The 19,080-nt window shown below is 34.3% G+C and overlaps 6 protein-coding genes across 8 annotated transcripts; all 6 read left to right on the top strand.

Annotated features, from left to right (window-relative positions):
• Positions 1 to 1,568: 1,568 nt before the first annotated feature.
• On the top strand, positions 1,569 to 4,089 carry LOC123918108 (probably inactive leucine-rich repeat receptor-like protein kinase At5g48380). 2 transcript variants are annotated; one of them, XM_045970064.1, is made up of 4 exons: positions 1,569 to 1,698; positions 1,897 to 2,154; positions 2,436 to 2,587; positions 2,718 to 4,089. In XM_045970064.1, exons 3-4 carry the CDS (start codon positions 2,456 to 2,458, stop codon positions 3,618 to 3,620), a joined length of 1,035 nt encoding a protein of 344 aa, XP_045826020.1. In that variant the 5' UTR covers positions 1,569 to 1,698; positions 1,897 to 2,154; positions 2,436 to 2,455; the 3' UTR covers positions 3,621 to 4,089. The 2 variants fall into 2 exon arrangements, with proteins under 2 accessions (XP_045826020.1, XP_045826019.1); XM_045970063.1 differs by having other exon boundaries at positions 2,522 to 2,587.
• A 332-nt stretch (positions 4,090 to 4,421) lies between these two features.
• LOC123914634 (pathogenesis-related protein 1A-like) lies at positions 4,422 to 4,886 on the top strand. The gene has a single exon (XM_045965830.1). The coding sequence runs from the start codon at positions 4,422 to 4,424 to the stop codon at positions 4,884 to 4,886; it is 465 nt and encodes a 154-aa protein (XP_045821786.1).
• An 862-nt stretch (positions 4,887 to 5,748) lies between these two features.
• LOC123918109 (basic form of pathogenesis-related protein 1-like) lies at positions 5,749 to 6,225 on the top strand. Its single transcript, XM_045970066.1, has one exon. It carries the CDS (start codon positions 5,749 to 5,751, stop codon positions 6,223 to 6,225), a length of 477 nt encoding a protein of 158 aa, XP_045826022.1.
• Positions 6,226 to 8,118: 1,893 nt separating this feature from the next.
• On the top strand, positions 8,119 to 10,455 carry LOC123918107 (probably inactive leucine-rich repeat receptor-like protein kinase At5g48380). The gene is made up of 3 exons (XM_045970062.1): positions 8,119 to 8,263; positions 8,850 to 9,228; positions 9,328 to 10,455. The coding sequence occupies exons 1-3, from the start codon at positions 8,247 to 8,249 to the stop codon at positions 10,255 to 10,257; spliced, it is 1,326 nt and encodes a 441-aa protein (XP_045826018.1). The 5' UTR covers positions 8,119 to 8,246; the 3' UTR covers positions 10,258 to 10,455.
• A 784-nt stretch (positions 10,456 to 11,239) lies between these two features.
• On the top strand, positions 11,240 to 14,069 carry LOC123918110 (probably inactive leucine-rich repeat receptor-like protein kinase At5g48380). Of its 2 annotated transcripts, none has more exons than XM_045970067.1 (3): positions 11,240 to 11,379; positions 11,954 to 12,904; positions 13,017 to 14,069. In XM_045970067.1, the coding sequence occupies exons 1-3, from the start codon at positions 11,335 to 11,337 to the stop codon at positions 13,944 to 13,946; spliced, it is 1,926 nt and encodes a 641-aa protein (XP_045826023.1). In that variant the 5' UTR covers positions 11,240 to 11,334; the 3' UTR covers positions 13,947 to 14,069. The 2 variants fall into 2 exon arrangements, with proteins under 2 accessions (XP_045826023.1, XP_045826024.1); XM_045970068.1 differs by having other exon boundaries at positions 11,305 to 11,379; positions 12,092 to 12,904.
• Positions 14,070 to 15,626: 1,557 nt separating this feature from the next.
• Positions 15,627 to 18,660, top strand: LOC123918111 (probably inactive leucine-rich repeat receptor-like protein kinase At5g48380). Its single transcript, XM_045970069.1, has 3 exons — positions 15,627 to 16,192; positions 16,435 to 17,374; positions 17,660 to 18,660. Exons 2-3 carry the CDS (start codon positions 16,460 to 16,462, stop codon positions 18,548 to 18,550), a joined length of 1,806 nt encoding a protein of 601 aa, XP_045826025.1. The 5' UTR covers positions 15,627 to 16,192; positions 16,435 to 16,459; the 3' UTR covers positions 18,551 to 18,660.
• Positions 18,661 to 19,080: the final 420 nt, after the last annotated feature.

Raw genomic sequence — 19,080 nt, forward strand, 5'->3', positions numbered from 1 at the left:
TTAAGGGACCAATCCGGACCTTTTTTTTTAAGGGACCATTGTAAAACCTAAAATATCTTTAAGAGACCATTTGAATAATTAAGCCTTTATTTTATTTTCTTTTAGACATTGGAGGATTAAAGTTCATAGGTGAGTTCGATCCAATTTTTTTCTTTTTTCTTTACGTTCTTTCCCAATTCAATTTATTTTTAGACTTATTTTATGAGTTTAATTGTTGTGTACCGTCGGTGTAAATTTTTTTTATACATACATCCAATGATGTGTTGCCACATCATTTAATGAATGTGACACATCATATATTTTTAAATATCATACATTATTTTATGTTGAATAATAACAATGATATCGCTAAAATTGAAATTAAAGTAACTACTAGTTCACGGGAAAGGTTTCCATATTGTACTATTAATCATTAATATTTATTACATGTGTTAAGTTTGTTAATCTTTTGAGATAGTAGATGATCATCTCATTAGGAATTTACTTGCTGCTGATTGTATGAGGTTTTTATCTTTTAGATTAATCCTGCTGTAATTTTTTTTTGTTTGGGCTTAGGCCCTCATCATTATTAAAAAAAAAAATGATCATCTCATAAAATAAATAAATAAATTAAATGATCAAATAATAAACTACTTAAATGCAGTTTTAAGCCTCCTATTTTGAAAAAAACAATTTTGATCCTCCATTTTAAATTGTTCATCCATAAACTGAACTAGACCACACCCAAATTTAATAGTGTCATGCATACCATTAGATAAACACGCCCCAGAAACACAGAAGCACATCCATTAGGTAAACACAAACTTTAGTCCTAGAAATCCTAATTCTTCTATAATGTCAAACTAATAGTCTAGGCCTATGCAATATCTATCTATCTACAAGTCTATCTAAACCATAAAACCTCTCATGTCCGTGTGTATTTAATTGACCGTCAGAGTATGTGAAGTACAAGTCCCCTTAACAGGACTTGCTAACCAATGGTTCGGTATCAACAACTCAAAGCAGTTAAATTCACTCAAATCTTCAATTCCAAAATGATCACAAAGTATCCCGAAAGAACTTTATTGCTGTCAAAAATCAAAATTAAACTATTAGAGGTGTTTTCTTTCCAAAAATAATTATCATTAGAGGTGTTTAGAATTATAGAAAAAATTGTACTTAAAGCCCTCTTTTTTTTTTTTTTTTTTCACCACCAGTTGAATCTGGTTCGGGGTCAGTTCTTACATCAAGTGGTTCCAGCCTCCTCCGATCGCAGTTGCGGGGATCGAACCGCGATATTCCCTACCAAATTCAGCGTCAATCACCACTAAACTAACTAACTATCGTCGTACTTAAGCCCTCTTTGTTAAAGAGTTTGTTAAAGAGAAACTATTGAGAGTGGATCAAATTTTTTATATAGTTTAGAATTATACACGGTCACAACAAGGGAGCCAATTCCACGATACTATTCCTGTCCACAAAAAAATTCCACGAGACTACTGTATCAGTATTACAGCATCGATCAAGTCAATGACAAAGTCAATGAGGAGGTACATTAATTACACGTGTAATTAAAAGGGTTTGAAAATTCCATATAAGAAACAAATATATTTTCATACCTATGTTAAGCAATTTCTAGCATTTTGCCAAGAAGTGAGATAAGATTTCCATCAAACAGCTTTCTGAATGCACATGATCGTTCAAGTAACAATTTTTTTGGTGAGTATCCAATACATATATCTGCATTTTTCTGACAATTTTTTAATGTTTTTGTAAAATAATTTTTTAATGTTGATGTTTTTTTTTTGAAATGGTCAAAATTAATAAATTAATTGTTAGTGTTAGTATTTTTCAATTTTTCCGGGACTTGAACACTTTTTTTTTATTTTTTTTTTATAAATTTTAATGTTGATGTAGTGAGCTAGGAAAAAAAAGAAAAACAGGGGATGCTGAATTGGAATCATGGAATTCTCTGAACAATTCAAAGATTCATTTAGACAAGGTCTTATTGCTGGCTATATTTTCACAGCAACTTTTGCCATTGTTTTTTATATGTTCTATTGTCTACCCACACAAATTATCAAGTTAAGGAAAAATAAGAACCTTAGACATAAGAAAACAAGAGAGGTGAGCAAATTCCCTAAGAAGGACTTGAAACAAGAAAAGATCAAAGAGGTACCCTCTCCCTTTTGCATCTCTAGTTTCTGTACATTTTGATTTAATTAGATTGTTATTATTATTATTATTATGGGTCTTGTTATGTGCTTAGGCACATGTTAAGATATCCAATATAGAAATTCAATATAGGAATACGAGGTGCTTGTAACACCCAACATGCATCTTCTATTTTCTCAATGAAAATAAGCCACTTAAATAATTTTGTATGTGAAGTAAAAGTTAGTTTATGGGTACTACATACATATCTATTTATATGACTTATTCTCATTGGTTGTTAGATAAATACTCGCAATTCTTCATGGCTAATGTATGTCTCACTCTCACCCATTATTTACAATCTATTGGGGAATATATCGATGAACAGAAACTAAAGAAAGTAAGACAAAAAGAAAAAATGTTGCCTGTGGAGTTGCTAGAGAAAAGAATACAGGTAATCCAATCTATTAATCTGACAGATCAAACACAATTTTTTTATGAATATCTATAATCTATACATTTGAAAATTGAAATAACATAATATTATTATCATTGATTTTTACTTGGATGAATGACATCAACAGATCAATAAAGTTGGACGGTTGACTTATAGAATAAACTTCACAAAACTTTGTCATGCAACAAACTACTTTAGTAAGGACAATGTCATTGGCGTAGGAGTGTTTGGGATAATGTACAAAGCAACATTTCCCAAGAATTGTTTCTTGGCAGTTAAGAAACTACATGATTCTCAATTTTGTATCAAAAGGTTTGAGCTAGAAATAATGATTTTGGGACAATATAGTCACCAAAACATACTTCCCTTGATTGGATTTTGCATAGAAGAAGAAAAAAATGAAAGAATTTTGGTGTATGAATACATGTCAAATGGAAGACTTTCTGATTGGTTGAATGATGATACTACAAAATTAGGATGGACAAGGGTTATTAAAATTGCACTTGGTGTAGCAAGAGGTTTATGTTGTCTTCATCATAGTTTGCATATGGTTCATCTTAGTATAAGCTTAGAGTGTATCTTGTTAGGGGATGATTTCGAGCCGAAAATATCCAATTTTGGAGGGGCCATGTTTATGAATAATGATTTGAACAAAAGCATAAGATTTGAGAAGAAGGATGTTTATGACTTTGGTTGTTTTCTTTTTGAGTTGATTAAGGGGAATAAATTTGGCCAAAGACATGATTGTTTAGGCAATAATAATGTTCCGTTCGCGACGTACACATATCCAAATCATATGAACCTATTGGAGGACCATTTTGGGTTCTATGATGCAATGGATGAAACACTAAACAAGATAGAATTTGAAGATGAGGTATCTGCTCTTCTTAGAGTTGCATGTGATTGTGTTCATCCTATCCATGAAAAAAGGCCTACTATGCTTGAGGTGTACAATAAGATGGGAAGCATATGGGAGAAAGATGAGATTTTTGAAGATCATGACCAATTTGGATTAATGCATAACTCTTAAGTAATTGACACTATTTGTGCAAACCTTCAATTAAATTCAAATGTCCACATTCATGGTATCATGGAAATGCTTGCTAAGCTTTGGGGAGATGAGGATGAGGAAGAAAATGTCTCTCTTTGCATAGAAGATGAATAAATATGTTAATTATAAAGTTGATAATTTTACTATAGTTTTGTCTAAGTCTCAAAAGTAAAACTTGAGAAATAATTTGGGATCACTTTATTTTACAAGAAATTGTTCAACTAATATCACAAACTTGATGTAACTCAATTGCAAATCACAGATTTTTTGGTGTTCAATAGTGACAACAAGTTTAGAGGTAAGACCTCATATTTTAATCTTAAGGCTCCCAAAATTTTGATGCATGATGTCATCGCACATCCGACATATGCTTTAGGGTCGGGCAATTATTAATTGTTAAAATGTTAGCAACGGCTCCCAAAAAAAAAAAATCAACGGGATTTGTTTTATACAATCTTGATATATTTAAATAGTTGCTCATTTTATTTTATTTTATTTTGTTTTATCATCAAATCTAGTCTAGATAATGAAACAATATAATCTACTAAATAGAAGATCACATATCATTCATTCTCTGTTTTTGTGATTTATTTTTTCAGTGAAGCTCGAGAATGGGCGAAAGATGAGGCCACCCCACAAGATTGATGTTTTATTTAGTTATAAGTTATTATTAATTTATGTTACATGCATGGTTTAGTTTGCACCTTAAAAAATGACTATACAACCTTCAAATTAATCCCCCATCCAAGATCAATCCAAGCTAAAGGAATAAAAAAAAAAATGAAGTCCTCAAATATTCTTGTGATCTTAACAATTTTCTCAACATGTTGTTTCATTTGCTTAGCACAAAACTCCCCTCAAGACTACCTAGACGCGCACAATAAGGCTCGCGCTGAGGTTGGTGTCCCACCACTTTGTTGGGACGACAACCTTGCAGCCTATGCTAAGAACTTTACGGAATCAAAGATCGAAAGCTGTGAAATCACGAACTCCGGTGGGCCTTATGGTGAGAATATTGCGGATGGTTCTGATGATATGACGGCTACGGATGCCATGAATATTTGGGTAGATGAAAAGAAATACTATGACAATGCAACCAACTCGTGTGTTGAACGTCCGTGTGATCATTATACAAAAGTTATTTCCCGTGATACTCTTCGTCTTGGTTGTGCTAAAGCAGATTCGCCAGATTGTATGTTTGGATGGTCATTTTTTCTTTGTTGCTATGATCCACCAGGAAATTAATATGTACGTGATCGACCTTACTAGAGTTTCCATGTTTAAATTTTCTTCATTTTCATTTTTATTTTATGTCATGTAATCTAGATTAGTGCTGGTAATCCTTGTCCTATATGGGTAGCTAGCATGATATTTGCATCATATATAGAAATGAAGGACTCGATGCATATTGGGTGATTTGGGGGTTAAGGTTTCTCGATTTCTTCTTAAAAGTAGAAAAGAAGAAATTTTTTATACATCTTTTAGATACAACATTTTTACAATTTTTTTTATTTATTTTGTGTTTAATATCTCAACCATTGGATTAAACCAAGAGATAAGAAAGCTATGAAGCACTAAGATATATCAACCATACTAAGATATGTGACCAGTTTTGATCTCTCTGATAATGAATTCACCGGTGGAATTCCGATAGATTTTGCAAATTGCACTTACCTGAATACTGTTAAACTTGACAACAATATGCTAAAAGGGGAAATTCCAAAACAACATTTCCCAGCAATTGTTTCTTGGCGGTTAAGAAACTACATGATTCTCAATTTTGTATCAAAAGGTTTGAGCTAGAAATAATTATTTTGGGACAATATAGTCACCAAAACATACTTCCCTTGATTGGATTTTGCATAGAAGAAGAAAAAAATGAAAATTTTTTGGTGTATGAATACATGTCAAATGGAAGACTTTCTGATTGGTTGAATGATGATACTACAAAATTAGGATGGACAAGGGTTATTAAAATTGCACTTGGTGTAGCAAGAGGTTTATGTTGTCTTCATCATAGTTTGCATATGGTTCATCTTAGTACAAGCTTAGAGTGTATCTTGTAATCCCTCATCCAAGATCAATCCAAGCTAAAGGAATAAAAAAAATGAACTCCTCAAATATTCTTGTAATCTTAACCATGCTGTCAACGTGCTGTTTCATTTGCTTAGCACAAAACACCCCTCACGACTACCTAGACGTGCACAATAAGGCTCCCGCCGAGGTTGGTGTCCCACCACTCTGTTGGGACGACACCCTTGCAGCCTATGCCATGAACTATTCTGAATCAAAGATCGAAAGTTGTGAAATGGTGCACTCCGGTGGGCCTTATGGCGAGAATCTTGAGGAGGCTTCTGACCCTGAAATGACGGCTACGGATGCCGTGAATTTTTGGCCGGATGATAAGAAATACTATAACAATGCAACGAACTCGTGTGTTCAAGATGAGTGTAGGCATTATACACAAGTTGTTTGGCATGATACTCTTCATCTTGGTTGTGATAAAGCACATTGTACGAAAGGATGGACGTTTATCATTTGTAGCTATGATCCACCAGGAAATTATGTAGGTGATCGACCTTAATTACTAGAGTTTCCAATGTAATCCAGATTAGTGCTGGTAATCCTTGTCCTATATGGCATGATATTTGCATCATAGAAATGAAGGTCTTGATGCATATTAGGTTTGTTTTGAGGGTTAAGGTCTCTCACTCTCTCCATTTCTTCTCAAAAGTAGAAAAGAAGAAAGGAATGACTCAATTTATTAGAGAGCTAGATACATCGGAAGATTGACTCGATTCATTTCCAAAGATATTTTGTTTTTGAAATAGTCGATAGTTTGTAAACATAAAAATCTTATTTAGCGTTTTCGGTTCATATTTACTGAACATTTATTTTTTTAGGTCAATCACTTACTTCGGTACATACGTACCGAAATCATGTCATACTATGATGAATCTGCTTATCAAGCTAGCGTTAGCATAATGTCACATACCTTCGGTTTACAGGTACCGAAGTGACGTAGTTTCGGTTCGTACCTACCGAAACATTACAAGGGTAAACCGGTCAATATGGGGGGCCTGGGAGGAATATCACAGAGCTTAAAAAGCAATTTTCTAACCTATTATCCACTCAACCCAACCTAAAAATGATTGGGTTTATTAAAGTCGATCCAAAACCGTGAACTAATGGGCCAACCCATCAACTCGACCCATTTTGTACAATTCTATTGAATTTTCTCATGATGGTTTCTCTCCCAACCCCCCTCAATTCTTTTCTACCCCTGAATTTCTGTTTTTGCCCCTGGGGGTACTGCGGTTTATACGAACCGAAATAAGCTGACATTCTGATAAATTTCGGTAACCACTTACCGAAATCTGGGACATTTCGGTTCGCAGGTACCGAAACAATTATTTCGGTAAACTTCTACCGAAAATGGCCTAATTCCAGCGACCAACGTACCGAAATCTATGACATTTCGGTTCGCAGATACCGAACAAACTGACGTTCGTTTTTTGTGTACCGAAAACGCTAATGTTCGATTTGCAGTTACCGAAATGGTCTAATATTTGGCTTCGGTGAATACGAACCGAAGTTTTTTGGCAGAAATGTTTCAAACCGCAAGGGGCAAACTTGGATTTTTGGGGGTAGAAAAGAATTGAGGGGGGTTGGGAGAGAAACCATCTTTTCTCATGCATGCATCCATCCGAAGACCATTGACCAATAAGCAATAATAATGTTAAATTACCAAAACTGGACATATCCATTTTCATTATGTTGTACCAGTCTAGTCTTCACATCATTTTTTTCTTTTGTACAATTCAATTAATTATGAGATTGACTTTTTGTATAAGTTCATATTATTTTCCATTGAATTATTGTTTGTTTTCCTCATTGATTTATGATGATGACCACTAAGAAAGAATCCATTTTGGTTTTTTCTCTTCCATATACGCGTCTCCGTATTTTTGCATTTTCCACTCACCAACATGCATCGCACTTTACCCATCTTTAACATTTTGCTTCAATCAAATCTAAGATATGCGTGAAAGAAACTCTAAAATTTCCCTCAAAAGTGTCAATGTCAAGAAAAGTATGATAATTTTTTCCAAAGAAAAAACGAGCTAATAACACTCTTTTTTCGATAAAACCTCTAATATTCACTCTCTACTTATGTGAAAAAACATGTGAATCTCATAGAACCTATTTTTAAAGTGAGAGACTAACATTAATTTTAATCGATGATAAAATAAGTACTATTAAAGAGAGTCTTAAAATAAGAGTATTTCTAATTTCTAATTTCTAATTTCTAATTAATATTACTCCTCATAAAACAAATTGTGTTAATATTTTTCAGAACCCGTTCTACAAGCAAACTAAACAACCTAGTCAAAAAAAAAAACGAAATAAACAACTTTTCCATGAGATTAACTTGGCAAGTCAACATTTAAAAGACTTTATTTTTAGCAAACGAAATAATTGAAATTCCAAATAAATAAATGTTATGTGGTGGACGTCCTATGAAATGCTATATAAAAAGCATAGATCACCAAACGTAGCCTATGTAGCTTAATCACTGGTGAGACACTAAGAAGTGAGAATCGCATGCATACTGAGCTCAAGTAAGCTTATACTAGACTGTTTAATTTCTCATTCAAGTTTTTGCTTTCTATCAACATTCTTTAGCAAATATATTTGCCAAATCCAGTGTCTTCAAAATTTATAAATGATACTCACAAAATAAATAATATTGTAAATTTACTTACGTGGCTAAATTATACATAAATAATTTTTCAAAAGTAATCTAGACTTCACTTGCTAATTTTCATGTTGAATATGAATCATAGTTACTGATAAGTGGACAAGTTGCTCGAGCGGCGGCCCTTTAGGCTTGGCCCAAACATTTGTTGGGTCGCGGACTTTTCCTCTACACTATAATTCACAATGTTGTAAATTGGACCGTAGTATTGAAATACTACTCGGTAAATGGCTTGATTAATTAATTGACAAATAAACACTACAGTATTCTGTTTCAAAAAGCACTACAATATATCACTTTACTTCATCAAAGATGTAGTCATAATTAGCCGAACTTCGTGATCAAGCCTTGTAACATTTTAGTTTTGAATCAGATTATTGTTCTAAGAGCATCACTCTTTGCCTTAATTTTCCTTCTTAACTCACCATTTCTTCTCCATATACATGCAGTCTCCGATTTTGTATATGCACTACCAGAATGGCTTTTCAAATAAAAAGGGATATTCTACTCCAAATCTTCTTGTGCCTCAGTATGTTAATGACAAGTCAGAGTTCTGAAACTGATAATATTAAGAATACATTGGAAGACAAGCCAAACGATTTCTTTCAATCTTTCAAAGTTAGTCTTATTGTTGGTTATGTTTTTTCACTCTCTTTGTACTGTTATGCTGTGCATCAGTCGAAGAAGGAGAAGAAAAACAATCATCTAAACAAAGCTAAAGAATTGGTTAGATATATTTGTTTCATCACCAGCAGGAGGAAACAAATGGTAGTTAGTCAGATGCACAAATTGATAAATTTCCGACAGATACGCAAAGAACGCAAAGAGGTACTCTCCCATTAATTCTTTCTTTTTAAATAAACTATTCAAAAAAAGTTCAAATGTCATTAAAAATAGATAAGTTCTTACTGTCATTACGATCCACAGATCTCAGCTTTATTGGAAAGACTGACCTCAACAATATGGTTAGAAGAACTTTCTGCTGCAACTGACAGTTTTGCTATAGACAATGCCATTGGGGTGGGAAAGATGGGAATGATGTATCAAGGAAACCTACCTAATGGTCAATTACTAGCTGTTAAGAGACTATTAAACTCTCAATTATTTAAAAGGCAATTCCTTTTAGAAGCAACAATTTTGTGCAAGTACAGACACAAAAATATAGTACCCTTATTTGGGTTCTGCATTGAAGGAAATGATAGGCTTTTGGCATATCCGTACATGTCAAATGGAAGGCTTTCCAAATGGTTACATCCTTTGAAAAGTGAAGTTGTGAGATTGAAATGGCCTCAAAGAGCCAACATTGCACTTGGAATAGCAAGAGGGTTATCATGGCTCCATGATTTGCATACAGTGCATTTTAATATATGCTCACAATCTATATTGCTTGATGAGAATTTTGAACCCAAAATATCTAATTTTGGCGAGGCCAAATTTATGAATCCTAACATTGAGGATGATCTAGGCATAATGTTTAAAGTGAATGATGGGAAGACGAAGAAAGATGTGTATGACTTTGGAAGTGTGCTTTTTGAACTGATTACAGGGGAAACATACAATGAGCTGACTCGTTCATGCACCAGAACTAATATATGTGGTGACCCTTCAAATTTCTATAATGCCATTGATAAATCTCTAACTGGGGAAGGATTTGAAAATGAAGTTTGTGCTCTTCTAAAGATTGCTTGTGAGTGTGTTAAGCCTTTACCAGATCAAAGACCAACAATGCTAGAAGTTTACAACAATATAAGCAATGTAAAGAAGGGGCGACATGGCTATAGTGATGATTTTGACGCATTAAGGGGATCATCGGAAATTGTTTCGTCTAATTCTACAAACGAAATTATCGAGTTATAAATAATTAGATAAGTTTTTTTTTTGTTGGTCTTAACACCAAGTTCTCAAGGGAAAGTTTGTTCAGAGTCATGTAAAGTCTGACAAATGATTTTTCTAGTTAGGATTTAAACTCGAGTTCTTTTGAACAAATCGTCCTTAGCTAAGGATATCATAATGCATCCATAGGTTTTGTTATGTTGGAAACATAATGTTACTCTATCATATATATCTAAAGTAGATGCATTTCAAACTCCAGTTGATTTTTTTTTCTTTTGCTGCTCAAGCATATATCTCTTAAACAATGTTTACATGAATTTAGTTTATTCCACCAAAATACGTTATGCTATTTAATTGCACTAAATTAGCTCTTCAATTTTTTTGGGTCTAAGATGGATCTTTAAGTCTTATGAAGTGCACGATATTATATTTTTTAATTGAATTTTCGTTTATTATCTACTACTCATTATGAGGTATTGTCCGCTTTAGGCTATGTGAGAGCCATCACGGTTTTTTCCTTTGTAAATGGCGTCTCAGTGGATTGAAGAGTGCGAGTGTTGTATATAACTATTCTTAGACTCGATTTCCAAGCAATGTGAGACTTTTAGGTGTACCAAAACAATATTTATAACTAAAATAATTTTTTAGATTTTTTTTTTTTATCAAAATTTTGAGACTTAAAGCTTTTGCTCTAATTTTGTTACAGAGTGTTAGTTTTGATTGAGATACTGTATTTAATTTAAGTTTAGAGACTGTTTGTAAATGAGGGATGCAATATGATTGTGATAGTTATAAACTTATAATTGTGAGTAGGAAATTAGTGGTATAATGTGATGACTAATGTGGTATAATGAGGAGACCCGATTCCACGAAACTACTGAAGTCAATGACAAAGTCAATGATGTTACTGAACCTGGAAACCACAAAAGGGTTTAGAAAATAATTGAATATAAGAAAGAAGAATCTTCATACCTATGTATATAAATGTTCACTTCATAATTCATTTAAGCAAACTCTAGCATTTTGCAAAGAAGTGAATGTAAGAACTAGTGGCAATTTGTGGGAATATATATCTTCATTACATCAAAAGGGCCTTCCAGGATGCATATTACTGGCCACATGATCTTTCTAGTAACGACTTCTCTGGTGAGATTCTAATGAATAATAATTTGATTTAGCTTACACTATTTTTTTTTTGTCAAGTAACATAGTGGCTAGAAATTCCACCCTTAAGGTGGATAAGTGAGATGTCCGGAGTTCCAACTCCGATCCATGCATATATAATGCATTGTTTATACCAACTGAGTTAAACTCACGGAGACTAGCTTACAATATTTTTTAACGGTGTTGTTATAGTGATTCCAACAAATAATCATCTATTGAGCTTTAAATTTATACCATCCAATTTAAATCGTAAAACCTGCAACATAGTGATTGTGTGATTACATCCTTCCCTGACTGCATGGAATACATTTAGTACAGCTTGTACTCAAGTCCTTCGAATTACTAATTAGTTCTAATAGCCAACTTAGGAAAGAAACTATAGCCGTTCTCTTTCGAAAATACTTTTTATTTTATTTTAATTTTAATATAATTATGTCATGGAAGATGTATTATATAAAATTTTATTTAATTTTGATATCATTTAGCCTTAATTTGTTTTATTTTTCCATTTTCTGCAAACTCACTTTTCTTCTCCAACATATTTGTACACTCTCAGTTTTTGTATCTGCACGGAATGGCTGTCCAAATAAAAAGGAATATTCTCTTGCATACCTTCTTTTTGTGCTCTTTGCTCAGTATCTTAAAGATAAGTCATGGAACTGAGACTGATATCTTGTGTTTAAAATCTATTAAGAATTCCTTGGAAGACCCAAATAATTACTTAACCTCGAGCTGGAACCTCAACAACAATACCGAAGGTTTCATATGTGATTTCGATGGTGTTGAATGTTGGCATCCTGATGAGAATAGAGTACTAAATCTCAAACTATCGAACATGGGATTGAAGGGCCAGTTTCCGCGGGGAATTGTGAATTGCACTTCGTTGACAGGATTAGACCTTTCAGTCAACGACCTTTCAGGACCCATTCCATCTGATATATCAGAAATACTCAGATTTGTTACCACCATTGATCTCTCTGCTAACAGATTCACCGGTGAAATTCCAACAGCTTTAGCAAATTGCACATACCTGAATACTCTTAAACTTGACGACAATATGCTAACAGGTGAAATTCCAAAAGAGTTTGCCTCGCTTATCAGGCTAAAAACTATTGATTTTGCTGACAATCAATTGTATGGGGAAGTGCCAAATTTCGACAGCGTTGTAAAAGTTAACTATGCTAACAATAGAGGACTTTGTGGAGGGTCTTTGAGACCTTGCTCCTCGACACGCGACAAGCAAGACGATTTCCATCAATCATTCAAAGGTGGTCTTATTATTGGTTATGTTTTTTCATTCATTTTTTCTGTTATGGTCACTTGTATGTTCTACTCCAAATGTGCACATTGGGTGCATCAATTGAAAAAGAGAAAAAACATTCCCCTAAACAAAGCTAAAGAATTGGGCAAATATGTTTGCTCCATCGCAAGCAGGAGGACACGGATGGTAGTTAATCAGATGCATGAACTGTTAAATTCACAGATGGTACACAACGAAAGAAAAGAGGTACTCAATCTCTTCATTATTTCTTTTTAAGCACACCAAATATTCAATTATTCTGTACAGTTTAATTGGTATATCCTTTCAATGTAAAAAATAATTACACCATCATCCACAGATCTCTGTACTATTGGAAAGACTGATATCAACAATATGGTTAGAAGAACTGCGTGATGCAACTGACTGTTTCGCTATGGACAATGCCATCGGCGTGGGAAAGATGGGAATGATGTACCAAGCGACTCTATCTAATGGTCAGTTACTAGCTGTTAAGAGACTATTTGACTCTGAGTTGTTTAAAAGGCAGTTCCTTTTAGAAACAATGATTATGGGTAGGTACATCCACAACAATATAGTTCCCCTGCTCGGGTTCTTCATTGAAGGAAAGGAAAGGCTTTTGGCATACCCATACATGTCAAATGGGAGGCTTTCCAAATGGTTGCATCCTTTGGAAAGTGAAGTCATAAGATTGAAATGGCATGATAGGATCAACATTGCACTTGGAATAGCAAGAGGATTATCATGGCTACATCATACATGTGATTTGGGCATAGTGCATTTTAACATATGTTCAGAATGCGTATTGCTAGATGAAAATTTTGAACCCAAAATATCCAATTTTGGAGAGGCCAAATTTATGAATCCCAACATTGAAGATCATCTAGGCACGATGTTTAAAGTGAATGACGGGAAGAAGGATGTCTATGACTTTGGTAGTGTGCTTTTTGAATTGATGACGGGGAAAACATATAATGAATTGTCGCGATCGTATGACACTTCTGATTTATGTGCCAACCCTTTGAGTTTCTATAATGTAATTGATAAATCTGTGACAGGGGAAGGGCTTGAAAATGAAGTTTGTACTCTCCTAAAGATTGCTTGCGAGTGTGTTAAGCCTTTACCAGACCAAAGGCCAACAATGCTTGAAGTTTACAACAATATGAGCAATGTAAGGAAGGGGCAAAATGACTCTGTTAATGATTCTGACACATTAAGGGGAGTAGAATATGCTTCCTCTATTACTATAGACGAAATTGTTGAGTTTTAAATAATTAGATCAGGCTTACGCATCTGTAGGTTTTGTTATGCCGGAAAAATTAATGTTACTCTAAGTATCATTGTAATATAAAGTTGTACTGCTCTCCTGATTATAAAAGAAAAGTTGCAGCGCTGTGTTGTTGGTCAAATATATTTATAATATATCTTTCCCCCATATATTAAAGAGTGAACCTGAATTCTCCTCATCCCTCTTCTTTCTCTACATATCCCTCATACTTTTACTCTTCCTCTCTTACTTTTCCCTCTCTTTCACATTTTTTCTCCTCCTCTTTAAACCCAAATCCTCTACAGCTGTTGTATGGACTATGGTGTGCCAGTCGTAGGGATATGTTATCGATTCTCCTCTTTTCTTTGAAGTCTTTACCTACTCCGAAGACCATACCAAAATATTTACCTATAGCTTGTTTAATATATTATTGAATGTCAAAGTTACTCAATTCTGCAAAATGCGCCTAAAGAATCAACATTATAAGTATATAACCAATGTCTGCTAATTATGTATTTCATTTCAAGCTATAATAACAATTTCATTGTCCCCGTGAGTTTAGCTCAGTTGGTAGGGACATCGCACTATATGTGCAGCAGGAGCCTGGGTTCGAACCCGAGACACTCCACTTATTCACCTTGAAGGTGAATTTTCTAGCCACTAGGCTACTTGACAAAAAAAAAATTCATTTAAAAATCATGATACATATTCCAAAAAATGAACTTACAGGCAAAAGCAGTACCGTTGTTCCTCCAATAGTTTAAGATGCTGCTTCCCAAATGTTTTCTGACAAGTAGTAAATCAAGCTTTGGCTATGTTAGTTACTTTGCTTTCTAAATTTTCCACACCAATGTATTTGTCTGACATCTGACACGACACCGACACTTATAAATTATAATTACATTGAATTATGTGTCCGTGGTTCATAGATTATCTCATCCTATTACTTTTACATTCTTCATATGAAAATGAGTGAATAATAATAAATAGTTATCATCAAAATCAACAACTCGAAACACAAATTTTGCAGCATAATCAACTACTACAATATAAAATCCAAAAGAAAAAATTGGAGCCATCAAACTCACCGTTGCAAAGTGAGTCATGTCATTGTAAATGCCTATCACTGACATAGAGCCGCGGCCAAAATGGGGACCTTAAATTTAAGAAACACCAAAATGCTCCGAATTTTCAGTCAAACTGCTCCCTCCTCAAGTTGCTCAGTCAAAATGCCATAACTTTCAGTTAAGAAATTACACGCAACCCTAAAACCCTAATTCTCAGACTCTGTTTGCGTACTCTGCTTCCTCTTCCTCTCCTCTCCTCTCCTCACTTTGACTCCCGATGTTTCTCCTGCCTCAATTGCGATTGTGCAGTTCATCATCCTCTTTGCCTCTGTTAGGTTCGTCAATGACAATGTGTGGTTCATCATCCTCTACCTCTGCTCCGTTCAGTTCGTCATTTTCTCAAATTCTGGCTCTGCGCAACGCAGAGATGAACAACGAACACGCGAATCATTGGCGCGTTTAACGGTGTCGAAAAAGGTATTAGAAAAAGAGACAAATAATATTTTATTTATTTTTTGTGTTCAATAAATATCTCGATCATTGGATTAATCCAACGGATGAGAATAGTCCAGCTGAGGGATTGTAGATCAAACTGGCTGTTCAGTGTTCAGGATTCACTTCACTTTTCCGCTGAATGTGTCAAGAATGTTAAGATAGAAATTAAGATAAACGCAAATCTCTTCTAACTTAATTGAAGTTCTGGATTTGATCCTTGGTTTGGTTAAAAATTCTTTGGAAATACTCATTTAGGTCCATAAGACTCGAGGGATTGGTTTCTAAGGTTGCGTGCGGAGAATATTCGGCTCACACAAAAAAATTTAAGATAATACTAATGTTTTTCTAACTCGTTCCACAAGCAAACTAAACAATGTCTTTGTCTTTGAATTATGCAAACATTTGAAAACTCTAATCTATTAGTACTATTGTCTGTTTTATCCTATCTTTCTTTGAAAATTCTAACCAATGCCCTCAAAGTCAAATTATGATAGTGTTTTCCTTGAGATTGACTTAGTCAGTTAGCGCTTTTAAAGACTTCTTTGCAAACAAAATAATTTAAAATCTCAATATATATTATAGAAACCAAAGTTAGAGTTTAACTTGTTAGATGTTGTTAGTTTGGCTTGTAGTTTGTAGGTAGCAGCTCAAAGTTCCATTCATGTTGAGCTAAGGTGAAGCTTACAGGTACAGTTTCTCATTTAAGGTTCTTTATTTCTGCCATGTTTTGATTTAATAGTGTCTTTAGTGTGATTATTATCAGTGTACAATTTTATTTTCTCACATGACATTGATCTTGGTAAGTAACAGTATAGAATAAAGATCATTAAACACTTTGATGTTTGGATTTCTTGATTTTACGCCCAATTCTTCGACTTAATTTTCTGATTTCTGTTCTTAACTCACTTTTCTTCTCCATATCCCTGCAGTCTCAGTTTTTGTATCTGCATTAAAATGGCTTTTCAAATAAAAAGGGATTTTCTATTCCAAATATTCTTGTTCCTCAGTATGTTAATGGCTGGTCAGAGTACCGATACTGATATCTTGTGTTTAAAATCCATTAAGAATTCCTTGGAAGACCCAAACAATTACTTTCAAAATTGGAACTTCAACAACAAAACCGAAGGTTTCATATGTTGGTTTACTGGTGTTGAATGCTGGCATCCTGATGAAAATAGAGTACTAAATCTCAAACTATCTAACATGGGATTGAAGGGCCAGTTTCCGCGTGGTCTTCAATACTGCTCTTCAATTACGGGCGTAGACCTTTCTCTCAACGAGCTCTCAGGACCCATCCCATCTGATATGTCAACCATACTCAAATATGTTACTGCCATGGATATCTCTGGTAACAAATTCACTGGTGAAATTCCGATAGATTTTGCAAACTGCACTTACCTGAATTCTCTTAAGCTTGACCGCAACATGTTAAGCGGTCATATCCCCCAAGAATTTTCCCTGCTTAATAGGCTTAAAGTGTTTGATTTTTCTGACAATGATTTGTCAGGGCCAGTGCCGATGTTCCAAAGAGGAGTAGTTTCTAATTATGCTAATAATTATAAACTTTGTGGAGGAGTGTCTTTGGCACCATGCTCCGGTGACAAGTTCCATCAAGCATTAAAGGGTGGCCTCATTGTTGGTTTTGCATTATCATTGACTTGTTATATTGTGGTTACTTATTACATCTCCTACTCCAGTTCTGTACCTCATGTGCAATTGAAGAAGAAGAAGTACAGAAACAGCCACCTAAACAAGGTTAAAGAGCTAGGAAAATATATTTCCTCCATCACAAGCAAGGGGACACAAAGCATAGCTAATCATATGCACGAATTGCTACATCCGCAGCTGGTGGAGAAAGGAAGCAAAGAGGTACTCTTTTTGTCTATCTTTTTAAACAATAGTTATAACATAATCAGTATTGTCAATTGTGGATTGCGGAAAAGAGTGGTTTGTTTAAATTTTGCTACGTTACAATGCTATAGTGCAGCAATAGCAGATATTTGACAATACTTTGTACTAAACAGCGTATCCCGGAACAACAGTGGTTTGTTCAAATTCCACTACATTGTAGCGCTATAGCCGCTATTTGACAACACTGGCCATAACAATGACTGATTATTTGATTTGATAATTATGTTTTGATTGCATCCACAGATCTCTATGCTAATGGAGAGACTGACTTCAACAATATGGTTGGAAGAACTGCGCGACGCAACTGATTGTTTCGCCATGGACAATGCCATTGGGGTAGGAAAGATGGGAATGATGTACCAAGGATTTCTGCCTAATGGTCAGTTACTAGCTGTTAAGAGACTATTTGACTCTCGGTCATTTAAACGTCAATTCCTTTTGGAAACAGCGATTTTGTGCAAGTACAGACACAAAAATATAGTTCCCCTGCTTGGGTTTTGCATTGAAGAGAAGGAAAGGCTTTTGGCATATGCATACATGTCAAATGGAAGGCTTTCCAAATGGTTACATCCTTTGGAAAGTGAAGTCATAAGATTGAAATGGCATGATAGGATCAAAATTGCACTTGGAATAGCAAGAGGCTTAGCATGGCTACATCATACATGTGATTTTGGCATTGTGCATTTTAATATATGTTCACAATGCATATTGCTAGATGATAATTTTGAACCCAAAATATCCAATTTTGGAGAGGCCAAATTTATGAATCCCAACATTGAAGATCATCTAGGGGTGATATTTAAAGTGAATGATGGGAAGAAGGATGTTTATGACTTTGGAAGTGTGCTTTTAGAATTGATTACAGGAAAAACATATAATGAATTATCACGTTCATATGACACTTATAATCTTTGCAGTAACCCTTTGAGTTTTTATAATGTAATTGATAAATCTGTGACTGGAGAAGGACTTGAAAATGAAGTTTGTACTCTCCTAAAGATTGCTTGTGAGTGTGTTCACCCTTTCCCTGACCAAAGGCCAACAATGCTTGAAGTTTACAACAATATGAAAAATGTAAGGATGGATCGAAACGATTATGGTGGTGAAGAGTCAGACACATTAAGGGGATTATAATTTGCTTCTTCTCTTATTATAGACAAAATTGTTAAGTTTTGAATAATTAGATCAAATATATATGTATCCACAAGCTTCTTTATGTCAGGAAAGAAAAAAAGTTTACTCTAGGTATCATCTTTTTATATACATCCATCTATATCTATAAAAAAACTTCAAAAGTGAAGTTATTTCAAACCCTGTTGTTTCTTTTTTCCACTGATGTCTAAATGGAATCGGTTTTTTCCACATAGACTAGTTCAAGCTCTCCAACAAAAGACCGGTTAAGAGATGGTCAATTCTCACCGTACAAACCGATTTTGTAAGGTTGAGTTAGACTCAATCCAACTTCTAAGATTATATCAAAGTCTCTTCAAGATTCATTGTGTCATCTGCTATCAGGTTTCTGTTATCGGGCCACCCACTATTTATATATATCCACACACCAAACTCAATAGTATTGAGGGAGCGTGTTAAGAGATGGTTAAATCTAACCTTACAAGCAAGATTGTCAAAATCGAGTTTTTATCTTAACTCGTTTTGCCTAGGTA

Source organism: Trifolium pratense, linkage group LG3 (assembly GCF_020283565.1).
Source record: "Trifolium pratense cultivar HEN17-A07 linkage group LG3, ARS_RC_1.1, whole genome shotgun sequence".
Lineage (NCBI taxonomy): Eukaryota > Viridiplantae > Streptophyta > Magnoliopsida > Fabales > Fabaceae > Trifolium > Trifolium pratense.

What these genes read in the sequence shown, in the direction of transcription:
- LOC123918108 (XM_045970063.1), top strand. Translation starts at nt 1,942, where the DNA reads ATGGAATTCTCTGAACAATTCAAAGATTCATTTAGACAAGGTCTTATT. An exon ending in AACAAGAAAAGATCAAAGAG is followed by an intron (nt 2,155 to 2,521) that starts GTACCCTCTCCC and finishes ATCGATGAACAG; the next exon opens with AAACTAAAGAAAGTAAGACA. An exon ending in TGCTAGAGAAAAGAATACAG is followed by an intron (nt 2,588 to 2,717) that starts GTAATCCAATCT and finishes TGACATCAACAG; the next exon opens with ATCAATAAAGTTGGACGGTT.
- LOC123914634 (XM_045965830.1), top strand. Translation starts at nt 4,422, where the DNA reads ATGAAGTCCTCAAATATTCTTGTGATCTTAACAATTTTCTCAACATGT.
- LOC123918109 (XM_045970066.1), top strand. Translation starts at nt 5,749, where the DNA reads ATGAACTCCTCAAATATTCTTGTAATCTTAACCATGCTGTCAACGTGC.
- LOC123918107 (XM_045970062.1), top strand. An exon ending in TACGCAAAGAACGCAAAGAG is followed by an intron (nt 9,229 to 9,327) that starts GTACTCTCCCAT and finishes TACGATCCACAG; the next exon opens with ATCTCAGCTTTATTGGAAAG.
- LOC123918110 (XM_045970067.1), top strand. Translation starts at nt 11,335, where the DNA reads ATGCATATTACTGGCCACATGATCTTTCTAGTAACGACTTCTCTG. An exon ending in TTCTAGTAACGACTTCTCTG is followed by an intron (nt 11,380 to 11,953) that starts GTGAGATTCTAA and finishes GTACACTCTCAG; the next exon opens with TTTTTGTATCTGCACGGAAT. An exon ending in TACACAACGAAAGAAAAGAG is followed by an intron (nt 12,905 to 13,016) that starts GTACTCAATCTC and finishes CATCATCCACAG; the next exon opens with ATCTCTGTACTATTGGAAAG.
- LOC123918111 (XM_045970069.1), top strand. Translation starts at nt 16,460, where the DNA reads ATGGCTTTTCAAATAAAAAGGGATTTTCTATTCCAAATATTCTTGTTC. An exon ending in TGGAGAAAGGAAGCAAAGAG is followed by an intron (nt 17,375 to 17,659) that starts GTACTCTTTTTG and finishes TTGCATCCACAG; the next exon opens with ATCTCTATGCTAATGGAGAG.